The sequence below is a fragment of the Sylvia atricapilla genome, chromosome 7 (genome assembly GCF_009819655.1).
Source record: "Sylvia atricapilla isolate bSylAtr1 chromosome 7, bSylAtr1.pri, whole genome shotgun sequence".
Classification (NCBI taxonomy): Eukaryota; Metazoa; Chordata; class Aves; order Passeriformes; family Sylviidae; genus Sylvia; species Sylvia atricapilla.
Window position 1 is genome coordinate 17,052,476 of NC_089146.1, and position 20,491 is coordinate 17,072,966.

At 39.6% G+C, this 20,491-nt stretch overlaps 1 protein-coding gene across 1 annotated transcript in view; it reads left to right on the top strand.

Annotated features, from left to right (window-relative positions):
• The window catches only part of CHN1 (chimerin 1), a 95,292-nt gene that overhangs the window by 44,878 nt on the left and 29,923 nt on the right, over positions 1-20,491 (top strand). Inside the window, exon 7 of the mRNA XM_066322775.1 lies at positions 1,919-2,207. Coding sequence (XP_066178872.1) covers positions 1,919-2,207 — 289 coding nt within the window. The remainder of the gene's footprint in view (positions 1-1,918; positions 2,208-20,491) is intronic.

A 20,491-nucleotide genomic window follows, 5' to 3' on the forward strand; every position in this document is an offset into this window, starting at 1 on the left:
CTTAATATAAGTAATTCTAATGTATATTGTCATTTAAGGCCCATTATTCTTCAGCTTCAAACTTACTTGGTTCTCCTGATGAAGTGAGAACCATCAAGGTGCTTGTATGTGCTCAGTGTGCCTTATTCCCCCTGACTTAAGCAGATGACAGTGAAGGTAGGTCACTTTGGCACTGCAAAGTGCTGAGCACTCTTGGCTCATGTGGACTTCTCTGATAGTCAAGGGTGTATAAAGAGGACGTTTTGTGCTCAAAGCTTGTTTGTAATACACTGTGTTGAGTGTAAAGGTGCCCTGAAGAGTAAGTCTGAATATATCTACCCCTTCTGCTATAACTTAGAACATTATCTTTCTACTTTCTGAATGACTTGTATTCACTCAGAACTGTATCTTTTGATGAAATTAGCATTGAGTAAAAACTTATTTCTTTCTGTTATTTTGTAATTTCTCACGTTTGATTCAATGGACTTTTAGTTTTTTGTGGCATAAAAATATGCGTGGAAGTACCAGTTAATCTGCAGGAAAATGCCCACGTAGTTCCTACACATTGTGTCCTCTTTCCTTAGTGAGCAGGGTGCAGATTCCATTTACATTTGAGTGTTATGTAGAAATGGCAGCTTCTGAAGTTGCAGTCACTGTCGGATTATTGATAGGGCAATGTAAAGGTTTGGCATTTTAATGTAGAACAGAGAAAAAAAAATACAGATTCCATAACCATGTATTTTTTGTCCATATTTGCAAGAAGAATGCAGTATTTCACCTGAGGCAAGGTCTAAAATTATGCTTTCCCCTGTTTGGCAAGGCCCTGCTGAGAAGAGGAGCCACTTCAGCAAAGTATCATTATTTACTGTGTTCCTTAACATCTCCAATGAAGCATTTGATTGTAAGGTGAAACCAATCTATCCTTTCAAATTTAGTTCTAAATACTTACTCGGCACATCTGACTTCATAAGGGGGCCCAATACCCTCGCTGCTGTCTGACCAAGAAACAACACTGGAGTAAGCATGAAAGCAGCTTCTTGCCTCCATCTTCTCCACAGAAGATGTTGCCAACTGCAAACACTGGTGTGTTTTCACATGTTTAGACTGCTTTGAGGCAGAAAATGGTTTCAGATTCTAAGTGCAGTTTTTAAAAATATGCTACTCTTCAAGTAAATTCAGCATTCTTATGGTTGCTAAGAGCCTGTATCAAAATGCTGTTCCATCCTGATGCAGAATGGCTGGTGTTGGATAGCTTTCGTGTTATATATCCTGTATATTACAAAGATTTGCTTGAAGCTTGGGATTTAACAAGCATAACACAGAAGGACTTTTGTACAAAGCTTGAAGAGTTAGTCCTGGGCCTTTGGCCAGGAATAAAGAATGCTTGCCCTTGTGCCATTTTGTCCTGTGCTGCTCCGGTTCTGGCAGCAGTTCTGCCTCAGTGTAATTGTTGGCACTGGAGCTCAGCTGAACCTTGAATGGCCTCTTCCTGCAAGCAAGCAGGGGAGCAGAGGTCCGAGACGGCATCAAAACTCCGTATTGATCAGCGGTAATAGAGGACTCTATTATGAGAACTCTTCATATCAGAGCCAGGCAAATTGACTACAGTGATAAAGTAGTGAAGCACTAAAAAAAGCCATAAAGAGTGTGAAGTAGTTTTTCAGTTTTTCCATAGATAATGGAAAGGCTAAAAGAATACAAGAACAAACAGCTCATTCTGGGACAGTAACTGTTTTGGCTATCTATCTGCAGTTGTTGTTGATCTCTCCTTCCTATCTGTGCTAAGTAGCAGTTCCCCAGCTCGGCTGGAGCAGACACAGAGCATAGTCATAGCTTTAAGTGATAAAGTGTTTTTAATTGTTTGCAAAGGCTTGCTTAGTCTTATTTCTTCTGCTTGCTGTTCTTTAAAAAAAAAAACTTTCCCATTTCATTGAGGCAGATTTGGAAGTCAAACCAGAAACTTCAGACTCTACTACGATGGAAAACACTTTGTTGGGGAGAAACGTTTTGAGTCCATCCATGACCTGGTGACAGATGGATTGATTACTCTTTATATTGAAACGAAGGCAGCTGAATACATTTCCAAGATGACAATTAATCCAATTTATGAACACATAGGATATACAACCTTAAACAGAGAGCCAGCACACAAAAAGCATATGCCAACCCTGAGAGATGAACATGATGGCAAAGAGTCTACAGGAGAGGATGAGGTAGCAGAAAAGAGGGTAAGCAATTGTTAACCCATGCTTTTTTTTCTGTTAGACGTTTTATTTTGTACTTTTAACCTTTCCCCTCTATTATAAGTACTACTACCGGTCTCTGGAGCTATTTAGTCTACATAGTTATTTCCAGTGTTACGTTAACAGTCATATTTAAACTGGTTATAGAGTTTTGTAATGGTAGTTTTTGCATATTGCAAATTTTCATGATTTAGAGGTCAGTTATTTGTCACTGTGATTCTTCAAGTGTTTTTTATCGTTATGGATGTTACCATTAAGCCACTCCTTTATTTCAAATGGGCAAAGTATATTTAATCTTAAAATTGTTTACAGTATGTAAGACAATTGCATTGTATTTCATAATATATTCAGCTTTCCCCAAACAAATGTTTTCCATAATCTATTTAGCAGTCTGCATATAATGACAGTAAAGGTGTCCACATTATAAATAAGACTGTTCATTAAGTTGGTAAAATGTTAAAACATTTCACTTGGCTAAGTTCAGCCTGTCAGAAGCTGACAGAGCTATTTTTGGCCTCAGCCAGACTTACAAAGAGGGATTGCTCCCTTCAGAGAGTTGCAGTATCAGCTGAGAAGTAATTGCATCCTGGATTATAAAAGAAAAACGAAGAAGAAAGAAATCTTAGAACCAGTGAACATAAAAATATTAAAGGAGGTTGGGAATGTACTGGGCAGACAAAGCAGCTGCCTGAAATTTCATTTGTGTTTTAGAGACTAAACATAAAAGGAAACCATAATGTATATTCTGTTGTGTTAAATTTTTTGTGTTTATTGAAAATCTGACAAATGAAAGTCTTTTTTAAAGTTATTTTTACATGCTTGTAGGTGTTAGTGCATGTGTAATAGTCTAATATGTTTCCCTATTTCACAAACTCCAGAATTATATACATTAGGACTATCTAATATGCTTATAGTTTGTAGAAGAAATGCTAATCTTAGTTGGGATCTTTTGTCTCTCCAATCAGAAATATGTGATTTTAGTTTTTGTGGATGTGGAGGAAAGGTCTGACTGACAATTTCCAGCATATGACTATTACAGTGAAACTAAGCTCCATACGGAGTCCACAGAGAGACAGGCTCATAGCTTTGGTCCTTCAAATCCTCCTTCAGCAGAATCTGTCATTCTGCACTGAATTTGCTGAGAGATGAAGCACCCAACTTAGCTTAAAGTATGAATCTTCACTGTTATCAGATCATTTTGACAAAAGAAACACTGCTGGGATATTGAAGCTAGCTGACCACATTTAATATCCAATTTCTTGCCTGTTAGGTACCAGTAGTAGAGGGGTGAGTTATCACTTACAGTTCCTGACAGTCGCTGCTTCCAGTGTGCTGTTTCAAAAGGATTTTTTTTGCATATTATCCTAGACAGTTTATTATAATGCAAAGCCTGGGTAAAAATCTTCTCTAAGTCTTCTGGAACCACTTTGGGTTTATTTGGTAAAATTAACTCTTCCTGCATTTAGAAACTTTCAAGTGACAGCAGAACTCTGTTCTGTTACATTTTCTAGATTGATGTAACAGTGTTCATAGTAAAGGGGTTTCAATGATTAGTATTGAAGAATGCTGGGGTTTTTTCCATGGATTACATTGTGTTACATCACTCACCAATATGGTATACATACTGTTTTGAAACATTTATTATTAAATAGCTCAAGGACTATTGAATATTTCTCAAAGATTGAAATGTGATGTGAAAAAACCTTTAGGCGGGTTAGACACAGTCTCAGCATCCCACTCTTTTCATCTGGAACTTTCAAGTGACTAAAGGGGTTACAACTACAAAACAGTTCAACAGTAATGGTGTTTTCCATCCTGAAGCCCAGGTTTTAATACTCATCTTTGTTTTGTCTTGCAACTATATTGATGTGAACACACTGAGGCACACAGACATCAGAGGATAATTAAATGTGGAGATTTCAATTTACTTTTTGAGCCACTGTCCAGTTGCGATTGCTATCTGTGGCTGCATGGGGACAGTACAGTGTGATCTTTCTCTACTGTGAAGTGGCACAGAGGTGACATCTTGGCTATCTTTGCACCTCTCAGGGTGAGAAGATGGCACAGATTTTCCTGCATGTCCCTTCACCCAGCAAATCTCCAAGAAAAGTAAGGCAATCAGCCCCATGATCCACCACCTGATCCCACTAGCAACCTCAGCATTTGGAACAAGCAGCCATTAATAAATAGGTCTAGTAGTTTTTCTTTCTTTTTGGTGGCAGGGGTGGCAGGTTGATTCCTGTTGTCCAATATGAAGAGAATAATATTGAATTGCAATGAATTAAAGAAAGTTGTTCAGAGTTCCACACGATGAAACATTGTCTTATGATCCAAGCAGCAAGATGTGTGTGTCCATTAGCCCCATGGTGAGGATGAAAATTTCCTCAGTGTGTACAGCATTTGGCAATTAATGCATCTTTATCAGTTTTGTAATGTAGTCAGACAGCTTCTCCCTGCACTGTATGCTTCTTCCTCTGTAAAGAGAGAAGGAAGTCTGGGTCTTTAACATGATCATCCTGAGCCAAAATACCTTCCCAGATTTGTAGACTCTGAGGCTCTTCAGATACGAATCTAAATTTTATGCCTGTGACTGTTGCCCAATCATGTGTGGGTGGAATATATCATGTGTGGTATGGAATATTAGTCCTTCAGAAGAAGGAAAGAAGAGACATAAAAACACAGTCAGAGCCTGTGGAACAGCTGGTGGGAATGGAGTGTCACTTTCTGCCATGGAAACTGGGCAGCTAGAGAATACACCCCAAGCCTGAGAATTAAATATTAAAGGGCACTCACCCAGTCTTCAGTTTGGTGTGGGGCAGTAACAGGAAATGCTGCATTTTGTGTTAGATGTCTCCCAGCAGGCACTTGTAATACTTTATTTGTTCTCTGCACTTTTCTGTAAGTAATATATGGTAGAAGAATTCAGTATATGTTGGGTGACACTTTTCATTTGCAATTCATTAAAAATGAGCCCAGTAAAAGGGGAAAGATTTAAAGACCGTAAGAAATTAAAAGTCAAAACTTATGTGATCATTAGATAAGAATTGTAAGACACATTGCAATACTCCTGAGTCGTGCCAGAGACCATATTGTGGCATGATTTAAGGTGCCGTTTTTAATAGGAAAAGCATGAGAATATATTCCACTGCACAGCATGTGCTTCACTGATTATGAGAAAGAATATGACTGTATAGCATGTACAAGTATATATTAAAAGTTAAAATTCTAGGTTAATGATTTAATGCTCTTCATAACCTTTGAAGGAATTACTAAATATTCAAGAGAGAACTGGAGGAGGAGAGAATGAAAACAGTAGAGTGCTTGTCCTGCTTGAATGTCCCAAATAGACATTTTAGCTGTTGTGCTAAAAACGTGATGCTGGTTCTCAAAACAGTTTGCAAATTGTTCAGAACTCAATTGCAGGGCCATTGTGGTCGGAGTGTTAAGAGAGGGCTAAGAATGATTTAAAAGAGGTTTCCCATGTGGGTTCAATCTGTAGGACCTAGTCTGGAAGCGGAAACAATACTCAGTATCATATGATTTAGTATTCTTCCTGTGCTTTGAATACTGATGGGTCTCTGGACATTCTCTGCCTCAAAGGCAATTATGGCCTTAGAGCAGATGACTTGATTCAGTTAAGCACCTTATAAAAATAGCTCTCAGAAATTAGTAAATATCTAGAAACATATATCAAAGTCCTTCTTTAAAGCCCTGCAAAACACTTTTTTTTCCATTTTGACATGTTTTTGATTTCTTTATAATATGTAAGAAGTTGTATGAGTGATTGATTCAAGATTTAATATTTGTTATGAAAAAATGAAATCATTAGTTGTGAGTTATCCTGTTGTTCAAAATAAGATGCTGGGGTAAATGTTAGGATAGCAACTGAATCACGTCTATTCATGTTTACTTTGGTGATATCTGCTATTTCAAGAAACATCAGTGGCTGTAAATCAGTTAAAGACCCCTTCTAGACTGTACTACATTCCATTCAACTCCTATAGATGGAAAGAATTGAGAGAAGGTTTGGGGCAGCAGTCACCCAACAGAAGCAATCTTCTTTTTCTGTTTTCAATTACCTTAGTTGGTGATACCATTTTTTCCTCTATAGTGAAGAAGGCTGATTTTCTGCATCTCTGTGCAGTAGATCTGAAAATGTAAATCTGTATAAATTATAGTAGGAAATATGCTTTTACACCTGCCTCCAAAGATAATCCAGATCACAAAGTTAAGCATGATCTGTGTACATTTCTAATAAATTCATAACAGACTCCACATAAAAAATCAAGGGTGAAACTTTCAGGTGTTTGCAGAGGGACCAATCGTACCTTCCAACCTTAAACTGACACTTATATTTTATTTAAGGGCACTACTACTTTTCTACTTTTGCTCTCAGTCAAATCTGTTAGTAAGATCTGCTTAAACCTTTCCTTCACCAGGGCTTATTTTATCTTCAGTGACAGCCCATAAGAAGCTGTAGCTGAGGAAGCTGCAGTAGCTGTCACACAAGTACAGACGCCCTTATTGAGGTCTGTGATAGAGGAAGATGGCTTTGAATGGCACTGTTTGGTGCCCAGTAATGCCAATTCTGGAACTGATAGGGGCTAAAAAAAGACCTGGTCTTAACAATCAGGGAGCAAAGCATGCTTTGAGAGCTGAAGCAGTCTTCATGCTGGAAGTTGTTTGAAATATTTCCATTTACTTGAATTAACTTAAAAGATTGGTGTATAATGTACACAACATCTAAACAAGCCATAGCTGTAGCAAGGGTAATGATGAAGCAATAATGTTTGTAAAAGTCCAGCTAATGAATGTTTACCTTAAAGTACATTTAAAGATGCAGGATACTGAGCACTGAAGAATCCCATGGGTTAACTTGAGGAGATTGTCAACTCTTTTCTCACAAATGTTCCTTTCCAGTCCCTGCGCGGGTGTCCATGACAATCACTCTGTAACTTTAATGTAATTTATAAATAAAACATAACTCTGTGGAAGGCAGAAAATTCTATTTATTTCTTCTGGGTTTAGCCCATCTTTCAGCAGAGACTTCAAAGCACAGACAATTTCGTCAATTCTGAGAAAGTTCTTTGCAGGATAAAAGACAAGACTGTTTTTTAGGTAGCTGCTCCAGCATATCAGCAACATCGTGCTCAGAAGAGATTGCCCCAGCCTCAGTCTTCCTCATCTTTCCTTTCTGTGCATTAGCATTTCTGTTGGTGGGGAACCAGTGTCATGTATGGTCTCATCTATGGCACATAGAGTCCAAACTAAGCCTGCAAATGGTTACAATCCATTTTTACAAACAGATGTGGTTTTAACTTAACCCTATGTTTATTAATACCCAGGAAAGGCAAGTTAAGTGCACATTGCCAGTGTACATCAGCACAAAGAAAGTTCTTTCCTCCAAACTGCAGAGTGCTTTTTCTACTTCTAATCACCAAGAGTAACCCAAGCCCTTATTTGTGTTCATTATGGCAGTAAAATTGATTCACTTAAAAAGCTCGTATCAACTGATTTTGTTTTAAGATTCAGAGCTTCCAAATGAACCATGCACTTTGCTAATTTAAACCCCAGGTCACACACAGAATATCTAGTTTAGTCTTATCAGTATCTCATGCTCATAAAAGAGAATTTAGGAAGCTAAACTTGTTTAAGGGTCTCTAACTCGACCTCCAGTGTTAAACACTGTCACATAGTTCTCCTGTTTCTCCCAGTCCAAATTCTTTCTTGTTCTGTTGGTACCAGCTCTGGCTTGTGCTCAGTTAATTCTTGCAGGGTACAAATGGCCTCCAGGCTGATTCCAGTGAGCCCCACAGGACTTGCCTGCCTGCCTCTGTGTGTGTGTCTGCACATTACTTACCCCATAATGTGGGGGATTAACGTGAAGTGAAAGCTGTGTGCTTGTGTTGGTAGCCCGATTGCAGGTTGCTGATGCAGTATTAGAAAGGTCAGAACAAATAAGGCTCCACAGCCTGCAGACAGTGAGGAGTGCCTTAGGTCAGCCTGCATTTCATGCAGAGACTGCACTTCCCGTTGCTATGCTACTCCTGCAGAGGTGTTGCCTGCGTTCTGAAGGTAAACACAGCTGAGGATCAGCATCCTGCATCAGTCTTTTGTCGTGGGTACAAGTCACTTCACTGCTTGCCGAGATGACCTTTCAAGTTACTTTCTGCTTTTTCAGCTAAGTGTGGCTCTTATGATCTGACATGTGAGATGTGTACACAAAGATAAAGTCTTCAGAAAGTTTGGTGTCAAATTATACTGAGACAGGCAGCTGCCATGTGAAATCGAGTGGGGCTAGTCTTTCAGACTCACACATCAGACCCTCAGCAGAAATGTGGTAATTACCCTCGGCATATGCCCTGTGCCTGATGGAGCTTTTGTAAGATTAATAGTGTACAGAACTGTTAAAAAGGCTATAAAGCAGTACAGTTGCTGTGCAATTAATTCTAAAGTATAATGCTTGTGTTGTTACTGATAAAATGAAACTATTAGCAGTGAATAAACTGTTACTCTTTTCCTGTGTTTCTCAGTGTTGTGCAGTCAGTCAGTGTGAAGCCCTCACCTCAGTTCTTTTCAGGGTTTCTAATGCTTCCATTCCAGTTTGGATCTGGATATATTTTTAATGCTCTTAAAAAGGTATTGTATAGCTTTAGCCTTTTTTACATGTACTGGCAGAAATACCCTTTTGTAACTGGGATAGGCTTGTACAAGAAGATACACAGGGAGGGAGGGAAGACTCTCCCATTGCTCTTGAAGAGCCAAAGAGGATAGCTTTCTTTGGGCACTCTTCAGGGCGTGAATGAGTTTTCCCACCCTAGTGGACCTTAGTAGCTGGGACATAGAAATACAGAGGTCCAGCTCAACTCTGGATGAGCAGTGGAGAGCTGTCCTGACTTCAGTCCTAGAACGTTGTAGGAGTCTGCTGCTGACCTTCCCTATGGCCCTTATGCTTGAGGCTTCCAGAAAGGCCACCTAGAGGTGCAGTGGGGAAGCCACATACACACATATAAGTAAATTACAATCTTCTTTCCTCCTATTTTTAAAAACCCCTGTAGCAACCCTTGACTTTTTATGCCTTCTCACAACTGCATAATCCATGCAGTGGCCACAGAAGGGAAAAGGTGGGTCTCTCTTAGTGCACCCTCTAAAGCAGGTGTGTGGTTCTGATTTATTGCTCGTGCAAAGGGCTTTCTGGGAGGGGAGTGACTGCGGTGGGTTGCTAGCTGGCAGCTCCCCTCATTTGTTCTCATTCCTTAGCTATGTGAGTTTGGGGTCTTGTTTTTTTTAACTCCTCCTCCCATCTGGCATCTCCTAATTATTTTCTATTACTAATCACTTCTACAGGAAACAGACTGGACTGTTGAATTAAGAGCCCTATAAAAGGATAATTTTGTTATTTACAAGTTTCTTACCTCACTTAAACTTTATAATGTGACACTGTATAGCTGGCGATAATCACCTTGAGCTACGATTATGTCCAAACTCATAAACTGGGCAGGGTCAGGTCTGGTCATTCAAAGAACGTGAGAGGCTCAAGGAGAAGCTGGGGCAGTGCAGTTGGTAGCACCTTTGGCTGTGAACTAGTATCTGAAATAGTTTGCATTTTATGCCTTCTGCAGCTCTGTGTAGTTCAAACCTCTGCTAGGAGGCTGACTAACAGAGGTTTTCTCCAGTGATCTCTCTCTTTATTCAGATAAACTCCACTCTCTCCTTATTGCTTCTTCTCTGTGTGTCTAGATGGGAGCAGGGAAAGCATTTTACACTGGTCACTGTTTACATGCTTCCAAGTACAAATACATGTCTTTTGGCTTCTGTACAGAAATGGAAAGGATGTGGAGCTGTGGTGGTCTGATGTGTCACCCCCACGCAGTTAGAGAATGCCCTGACAGACAGGCGCATCTGTTCCACTAATACTTGTCCATTCATAAGTGGTTACCAAATGCTTAAGACCCATGGTGAGTGAAATGCTTGCTTTAGAGGTGGTAGCAGAAAGAGAAGTCGTTAGGTATGCCTAAAACAAGTAGTAGACTGTGAAAGAAAAGAACACTTTTCCTGCGGTTCATGCCACAGAAGCTGATTTTTTCTGGTCCTTGTTTCTTTCCTTTTAATCTTTCACAAGAAAAAAGGATATTTTCAGCTAAAGCTTCTCATGCTTAATTTTAGTCTCTAGCTGGATGTTTCCTGACTGAACAAAGTAAGGAGAGCAGTTTTATTACTAAGCTCAACAAACTACTTGCTCCTATTATTTCAAACCTGTCACACTTGTCATCAGCAAAGATAGCAACTCTTGACAGTTTTGCAAAGTCTTCCTTTGATCATTAACTTTTAGAACATTAAGCTTTTCCATATTTAACCTTTATTCTGCATGGCATCAGCAGTTAGTATTGCTTCTGGCATTTAGTGTTCCTACAGTCCTAATATTTCAGTAAGATAAGAATCACCACACTCAAAATTCTGGTTCTCAGTTGTTGCTCTAATCTTCATCGTGTTAGTATTGATATTCCTCAATTTTAACTTGATACAATTTCTGAAATAAGTAAAGGATGATGTGTTTCTAATAGTGAAGTTCATATTATAATGCACTTCAATTATATTACTGTGTAGTGGAGATTATTATTGCATTTTCTTAGAGCTTAAGCAGTTAGAAATAAGCTGCCCAAGGAACCTTAGAGCTAGTATCACAGAGTATAATGTCCTCTATTAAGCCTTAGTCATATGTATATGTGATTTAATAAATTTTTTCAGGTTTTCCAATTTGTGAATTAGATTAGTAGCACTTAGAGGCAAGCAGCTTTTACCCTTCCTGAGAGGAGATCGGAGGAATTCTGTGAAAATACGAAAAGACTCTCTTCCCAATTTCCATTTTGTATGTAATGGTGAAACATTTTAAAAGCTCTAGGCTTTATATCACGTGTCCAATAGTTTATTGATAGAAGATTTCTGATGATTTTACATTGCTGGAAAAGTCTTGAAACCATTTCCAAAAGTTAATCTGATAGCGAATTACATTTACATTCAGGCGTTTCTGTGAATTGGATGATGATTAGAGTAGCAGCATGTTTAATGCAAATGCACAAAAATTGCAGAAAGTATCCTGTGTTGTTATGTTTCACAGAATTTCAAGTGCTCAGGTTATTACGTGACAGCTTCTCATTCCCTCCAGCTTCCATCCAAATCCTTGCTCCCACTGGTCGCAGCTGGTGCCTGGGAGCTCCCAGTCACCTCTGCCACACTGCAGTTCTCAAGGCAGACTCACTGCTCAGTAAGCTGATCATGCTAGAGAGCTTACTGGACAATTGTTTATGGACCTGATGGGGTAATTCTCTTGGGCTGTTTTTATTATTGAAAATTCACACAACTTCAGCGTTAGAAATCTTATAAGCAGTGTCATTTTTAAAGTGCTTGTTGATGGTGGCAGTACAATTGAAAAATTGCCCTGTAAGGTAAGATGAAAAGCATGGTAAGAAAGAAAGAAGTTGTTGAGCCAGTTTAACATTTTGTTCATTTCAACTGAATTTAAGTAATGCAAATATACCCTAAACTTAGTCTTTTAGCTTTGATGTGACCTGTACTCAAAATAAAAGCTGTTGGTCACAAGCATCTGAAATCCCAGGTGTAGACAGGGGCCTGGGACTGGTGTATTTCAACTGAAAAGAAATAGACATCAGCTAAACATTATGTTGTAAGAAACCACAGACTTGCTGGGCGGGGGGGAAATAAAACCCCCTAGAGTCTCTCCTGTGTAACAGAGGTTGTATGATCTGTCCACATGCCAGTGCTTCTCCCTTTAAAGGTAAATATTCTGTATAGACAGGATTTATGATGGAGAGTTATATTGCCAGTCCCATTTTGAATCATTCAAAATCATTCCATTTTCAAATCGAGTTTCAAAGATGCTGTGTTTGACCATTTGAGATGATTCCTTGAGTGTCTGTCTCAAGAATTTTTAACAGTCATAGCTTTCTGTAGGGAAATGGGATCTTTACTGCCCTTATAGGAAAAATTTTCCTGACAGAAGCATTTTAAAAATGTTAATTAGGAAACTTAAAGGGAATAAATAGGAAAGATGAACCATATGTGTAAAAGGAGAGGAGAAAATTGGAACACTGGTCAACAGAAGTGAAATGAGCCTTTTCTGAGAATGCAGTCAGGGATTAGAAGACTTTATGGGTGGAAATAAACTGATAATTTGTTAATAATTGATAATCTGACTTTGGGAGCAGACTAATTCTGCTGCCAATTCCACTCTGGTTTCATTCATTGCAGGTTTCAAAGCAGTCTTGATCTAAATAGAGATTTGTGCAAGGAAGTGGGAGTCCACGTGAGACTCATTTGAAGGATGATCAGCCCATCTGATTCTCCAAGTGTGCCTAATTGTACTGTATAAAATGAACAGAGACTGAGCCACTGGTGCAGCTATACCCATGGACACACATGGACCTACAAAACTGCTAATCAGTGCTCCCTGAGGTGAGCACTGGGGGTCACCCCATTGTTAAATTTTTCTGCAGTGAGGTAGTCCGTAAGCAGATTTTCATCATTATAAATTTTACAAGCATGCTGCATATAGCCATTTGACAGTTCTAGTATTCCTTCAGGTTAAACATTATTTTCACCTTGACTCATGGGTTCAAATCAAATGGTTATTCAGGAAGGATTAGGAGACTTTGCATTCGTATTCTTATTTATGCTAAATTAGTATGATTATGGACTGAAAGTATGATTAAGAAAGAAACTGTGACAGCAGATGTACCATAGCAACACAGCTTATTCAGGAAGAAGTGGATGGATTCAAAATAGAGGCTATGCCAAAGGAGCAGGTGTAGTCTGAAATACAAAGGGTGTTTAGAAATTAATGAGCTGCAGTTTGCAATTATAACATACATTGAATTAGTCTAAATTGAATTAACATGTAGAATCAAAAAAGGGTAATATTAGATGCATTAGACTGGCAGTCAGGGTGAAATGAGTATTATACATCAGGTAAGAAAATATTGATGAGACATAAAAAGAAATTTCCGTACCATTTGCCCATGTTATACCAGTAGCCAAAACTCATATTCCACAAGGAAAAAATTAAAAAACACCTAATAAATATATGAATAGAAAGATCTTGTGGATTACACGATTTTCATTATCCCTAAGTATATACATTTTCAGTTACAAAAAGCTAACAGAGGTTGATTGTAGAAACTGCTTTTATCTATAAGATTCTTAAATTGATATTATAAAGGAAATGTAACATTTATTTCTTTATCAAAGGGTATGGTTAAACTTGTCTTTTATTTTTATCTTTCCTTTTATTTGAGAAAATCCTTATAACAGTATGGGTCAGATGAGGAATAAAACCACCAGTCCCTTGTGGTTTCAAATGATTAGTCTTAATGACCTGTTTTCTCTTACAACACTTTAATTTAGTATATCAGTAATAAAGAGCATTTGCCAAAAGAGAAGCATTCATGCAGCTGCCAATTTGCATTACATTTTAACTGCTATCACTTCTGTAGAGCACATGGCATTTATAAATTACTTTTAAGGTCTTTTTGGAGTACAGCCTGCCTTGACATGTCATGAGTCAAGAGGCTTTTGCTGGAGTGACCCTTCACTGCAATGAATGTCAGTCGAGCCTCAGTCACAGCAGCAGAGCTCTCTGCAGACCAGCGGGGAGACGTATCCCAGACAAAGGGATGGGAAGAAAATGCAATGCTCTCATCTGAAATAGGAAGTGCTGACTCAGTGAGGGCAAGATGGAGAAGCTGCTGAGGAACAGTCTCTGTGTTGCTGACCAGGGTGAGAGTTGCTCCCCTAGGCAGAGATCCTTGTTTCATCAGCTCCTCTTCCTGAAAGCCTTATAGCTGCAAGACCGATCTCTTTAGCTCCAGTTTAGCAGTGTGTCATGGTATAATAATTAACTTAAACTGTGTGAGTAGTCCTCTCAGCCTCTCTGCTCCTGCCTTGCCCAGGGAGAGGAGTACCTGACCAAGGCATATGCTTTAACTCACTGTTTAGCATACCACCTCCATGGCCCAGGCTCCTGGCAGGAGAGGAGGAAGATATAATGGACCAAAGTCAAAACTGTGAAGGATTGGACGGTAGATGAGAAGGACAGAAAGTAAGATTGTAAAGGACAGTCTTTGTCGGGAGGATTTACTGGAGAGAGATTCCAGTGTTTAATGATGCTTCTCTTCTTTCTCACAAATTGTCTTGAATGGTTTGCCTGGGGAGCAGTGGTGTTGCCAGGCCCCTGTGGCAGGGAGGTGGCACCTTCTTCTGTCCTCTACCAGTTCTTGGTCTCCTTCTGTACTTTTCCAAATTTGGTTGGAGTTGGCCCCCTTTTAATGCAGTTTGTTTTCAGGCAGAATAATTGGACTGTGGTAAGGAGCTACTACAAAGAAAAGACACAGTTTCTGAGGCTGATGCCTCAGATTGAACTCATAGTCATGGGAACTTCTTTCCTTACCACAGTCAGAGTAAGGAGCTCATTTCTTAGCTTTTGGGGTAGCTTTTATCATGGTGTTTGATTGGCCTCTCCTGCCCTAGTGTCACACAGCATGGTGGCAGCTCTCCTTTTGTCACAGTCACATCCTGCTTCTTGCAAGCAGGCTGGTAGTCTCTGTCTTTAGGGAAAGGGCTGGAGCAGTGGGTTATTTTAACAGAGGCAACTGGGGCCATGGGGACATCTTGCACTGGGGTCTGCAGGGAAGAGCCCTGTGGCTCCAGCTTGTCCTGTGTTGAGGGCAGGACAGCACTTTTGCATCCACAATGCAACTCTGTGAAGATGTGTATCACTATTTATGCTGCAGAAAGGAACTTGTAGCTACAGCTTATAAAACCCAGTGAGCAGCATTATTGATTGCAACATCACACCCCTACCTCTGCACAACCCTCCCACGTGCCCACATACACCCCTGTGGTGGGATTTGTACCCATGGAGTGTGAGGAAAAACCCTGAAATTACCTGTACGTGGCAGGCCAGTTGCTGACCTCCCTGAAAGCCAAGTCACTTGGTATTAGCAAAGTCCTTCAGAACAAGATCAAAAGCAGAACTTCTCCCTGAAGGTATTGAAAAAATTCTATTTTATTTTTGCCATGTCTAGATCCATAATTATATATCAAAATATATCACCACTCCCAAGGAAAAGAATGGGTTGTGTTTGCCACTGAAAAGTGCCTTGCTTTTGTGCCACTACCCAGAAAAGTAAATGTTCATTAGTTTGGCCTTGCCAGTAACTGAAAGAGAGGAATAGTCACATGGGTGGTTTTTGCTGGTGCACAGTTTGGAATTGTAATTCCAAAGGCCCATATCAGTAATTTCCAGGAGCAAATCTACAAACTGTCAGCCACTAGGAACAAAATAAACCCAGATCCCAATCAGCTGCAGTGACCAGTAGGTTTTAGGAGTAAAGCTACAGAAAAACTTTTCTGTTGGCTTCCCTTAAGATCTCTCTGCTTTTTTATGAATATGCTCTGAATGGTAAGAACACCATTGAGAACAACCAGTCTTCTCAAATAATGCCAATACACTTTAATTGTATTGCACAATACAGTACTGAAGGAACTCACTTTTGATGCAGTAATTTCTAGCAGCAATATCAGGCAACATTTTTTCCATAATTTAAACTTTGAATTTGAATATTTATTTTTTTATTTTATTTAACAGCCTTACTTTAGGTCAAGCAAACATTTTGGGTGAATTTTTAAATTAAATTTTCAATTAAACATTTTTTAAACCTTGTTTTAAAATTCTAGATATAAAAATGTTCATATACACTTTTATCAAAAATATAAATAGCCATTTCTTTAGATTTTGCCATAAGTGTTTCACTGGAGGGAGTGGGTATGGTCTGATTTAATTAGAAGTCAGTCCATTTGGTAAACTTTGTTATAAAAACCAGAACTTTTCTCAGGAGTAAGATTTCATCATTTAACCATTAAACTCAACTCCCCTGTGGTTAACTGAAAGCAGGGCTCTGTGTTGCCTGAGGATTCCATTCTACTTGAGCACTGTGGGAGCCTGAAGGTGTCCATGTGCCAGGTAAATGTGGCTGTGCTAAATGGCAGCAAGAGAAGTCCCTGGTGGCTGAGACTGCGTGATGGTCCTTTCCACCCACCTTCTGAGATGTCACCTTTCAGGCTAAACTTTTCTTTTTATAGCATTCCTGCCCTCTGCACATACTATGTGGACAGACGCTATGCCTGGCATTAGCATCCTACAAGTGAAAAAAAATTCACTGAAAGCAGATTATCACCACTTTTATTTAAAAAGTAAAATTTTGGGCTCCTCTTTCCCCTTCAGAACAATTCTCTGAAAGATATGACTGGGAAAGTTATATTTATCTTGGAACTAACTTCCACTAAGAGCAGCATTGAAGAAATCGGGCTCAGTTTCACAATCTGCCTGATTAGCTTTTGAAAATCATGTACTGAGGCCATAAAATATGCTCATAAAGTGTTCATACAAGCAAGGATTTTCTGAGCATATGCATTTTGCTAAGTTAGCTACACAGTGAAACAGAATACTGCAAAATGTACAGTGGCTCACTGCATACTAAACCAAATGTTTCTTGTTTCTTGATACATGTACAATAAGGCATCATCTTTGATGTTTTTTAAAAATACATGCAATAAAACTGCTGGTTATTATTAAAATACAGGGAAGGGATCACACTATATATAAATTCTGAAGCAATAAAGGCATATTTAGTCATAACAACACGAAAATACCATTTGAGAATGAAAAGCCTGCAGTGTGCTACACATGCATTCTGAAGAAAACATGATAATGTGTTTGAGAGTGGAGCCAGGTGCTCAGAAAACTAAACATTCCATTGTAAGGAAATGCACATGGGCTTCAGGATCAACTGATCAATTATAATCTGGTTATTCTAGGACCTGATCTTAACCTGACTTGAAATTTTCTGTTTTGGTTTGGGTTTGGTTTTGGATTATTTTTTCCCCTGAAGTAATTTCACTTTGTTACTCAACAAATGGGAATGCACTGATTTCCGTTTTTAGAAAGATAATTTGTACGATGTCGACTGAACTGTGTGACTGGATTAAATTACATAATGTGTCTTTCAGAGAGAGACTAATTGGAATTTACTGCAAGTCGCGGGTGACTTTTAAATCAATTCTGTGAAGGCTTCATAATAAGACTTACTGATTGAGAGATTAGTACCAGAAAATACGCATACATTATCCAGCTAACACTGGAGCAAATAATGCTCCAGAGAACAGCTGTTCCTCCTCCACCCTGAAGGACTGCTCCAGGGACAAGTAAGGAAAGTGGACCTAAGCTGAACCACTCTTACAGCTGAGGTTTTATAATAAATGGGAACATTTGAAATAGCATTGAATATACATTGAGTATTGAATATATATATTGAATAATCTTTTTTTCCTTTTCCCTTCAGTCCATATGTGCAATGTAGAACCCCTAAACAGATGTTGTGGTTTAAAGGCTGTTGTGTTGCTGGGTTTGGCTTTTTAGTGCTTAAATCACTAAAATGTACAGGACTGAGGCTGCTCTGGTTGCATGCTCTGCTGAGAAGTTGCTCAGCTGTTGCTTCCAGTCATTCCATTTTCAGTTCTCCTCAGTCCTGTGAAATAATGTCCTGAAATTAAATTTAAGAATGACAGCCTTACAGTTTCCTTCCTCATGGAGTCTGCACAAAGAGCACATATTGCTCTTTGCACATGCAATTGTGATTGCAAATGTATGTCACACACAATGACTAAAAAAAAAGTAAAATTAAGACTTAGGAAAGTGAAAAGGAAATTACATTCCTCTTCAGATTTTTACTTCTTTTTCATCCAGTATGTAGCAGACAGTATCTTCAGGCAGACCAAGTTATAATTTGTTGGAAAATGAAAGGGCTCTGGAGAGGAGACTTTGCTGGCAGGTGGGAGTGCAGGAGCCCCTGGTGGAGAGCAGGCATTGAATCAAAAGCCAGCCAAAGGTATAAGAAGAGGAGCAGGACCTGCAGGCTACAGGCAATAGAGACAGCACAGAGAGCCTGGAGCAGGAGAGTGTCTTGTGAGTGGATAGCTTCCTGCAGGATTTGAGTTAAGCCTCAGGTCCCTGACTTCACTTGTTTGCTCTCAGGGATGACTCATCTCTGCAGTGACTAGGGCTACCTGAGGACAGCGGCTTGCTCTCTCTTACTTTAACTTTTTAGTATGTGAGATAATAAAGATCTGGACCTGCCTGATGACCCAAATTGATGTCAGGAAGGTGTGTACAACAGAAATTCTTCAGTTTGGTTTTCAAAAGAAGGGATTTAGTCTGTGTAAAGGAAAGCATTACTATGCAAAGCCAAACACCCAAAGTTAGGCAATTGCAGAAGAATGAGCATAAACATACAACTGCTTTCAGAGTACGCAATTTTATAATAAATTTTAATTTTTCAGTTGCTAGCTTTGTGGCATGAACTTTCTTTCAATCACTCTTTCTGGTGTACACTACTGCAGAGCATACAGCCCAGGCAAATGGCTGTAAGGGTAGGTGGTGAGCCTAGAACTCCTTTATTTATAAACAGCAGAAAATGCTTCACAATGAACAACATGAAGCTGATTTATGTGAAACCAATAAGCAGACTCTGTTAGAGTGCTGTAACAAAGCAGTGTTAAAATTAAAATTCATAATCATATAACTACTTTCCAGATTATAACGCATTTTGATAATTACAGCCATGAGATAGGACCTTTCCCTGTTGGGTAGTTTTGCTTACCTTTTTATTGGCATTCTTAGATTTAATTTCCCAGGATCCAGAGATCTGTTTCTACCAGTATGACTCTAAATTTCCATTGAAAATAACTCAGTTCTTCAGATTTAGGAAAAGGGATGTTGACAATTCAGGAGTAAGTATGCCAAAAAACAGGTATGTGCTCTACTAGCTATTGAAAGGGAAATTTAACATGCTTTAGCTTTCTTCTTAAGGAGAATTACACAAAATAATGAGTTGATTCTGATAGTAAGTTTATTGTTGAAAATCACTGTGTTATTTCCAAGAAATTCCATTTTCAAAGAATTTATTTCCAATATGAAGTTTTGGTGATTCATTTTTTCCCTTTTAAAAATAAGAAGAGTTTTGGATCACAGAGAAAAGTACAATGAAATGCTTTTAGGATTCATTACTTACTTCCTGAGCCTGTTATCACTCAAAGTTGTTTGGAGAGAATGACTCCTCTGGGGCAGGTGTAGGACCACCTTATTCCATGAGGACTTTCACCTGATATAGTTCTTGGGAATTAAACCATGAAGTGACTTTAGCTAGAAGGAAATAAAAGAATCACCTCAAAAGCCTGCCTGCTTCCTCCTCCACTGAGTCCATTTTCACACTTCGTGTAGATGAAGTGGTCAATTTCTGTCACCTCTTACTTGTCATCTCAGTTTTCTTGGTCTCCTATTGCCCTGGAGTGTTAATACGCTTGAAGGATGGATAGAAAAATGCCAGAGGAGCATTCACCTGCAGGAGAAAGGAATGGTTAAAAGCAAGACAGGCAGATTGAGGTAGTTGTTGAAAAAGTATTTCTCGACAGGATGGATCAAGCAGCCTCCTGTATTGAAACTGGGAGCTGAGCCAGACCTCTGTATGAGCGAGTAGTGCCTGACAGCATCCTCCTGTATAATCTATAGCCAGTGTTTCAATTATTAGTTGTATTGCAGATTAGTGTCTAGTGAAACACCAGCCTTGATCCTTAATCTCTGCAGCATGACCCTATGCTGAAACCCAGCAGATTTTTAGAAACCTGTTGGGAAGGTACGGGCGGCCACACAGGAACAGAGGGGCTCCCAAGCAGTGTTCTCAGCTGTATTGGCAGGACTGAGCTAAAGTGGAACACTGTGATCCAGCGGCAAAGCACATACCAATTCCACCCAGAAGCTTGTGACAAACTGTGCTTGTCGTTGGTTTCTGACTCAGGAGAGATAAAAATACCTCTGCTGCAGCAGGGAGAGCGGTTGCAGTGCGGCAGCCTGTGCAGGGGGAGGGAGCGCTGCGCGCCGGCTGTCTGCACAGGCAGGCAAGGAAAGGTCCCTTGGCAGCCTGCATCTCAGGAGGGTGGTCAGCCCCACGGTGTAAAGCTCGGCTGTAGTCAGAGCAAGGCTCCGTTTCTGCTGTCTCTGACAAAGACTGTTCACAAATGCTTGGAGAGCACCCGTGGGCAAGCGGCAGTGGCCATCGCGGTGAGCCCTGCCGGCTGTCAGTGCTCGGCCGCAGGGAGCCGCCTGGGCTGGGCTGCCCTGGTGGGTATGATACAGTGTG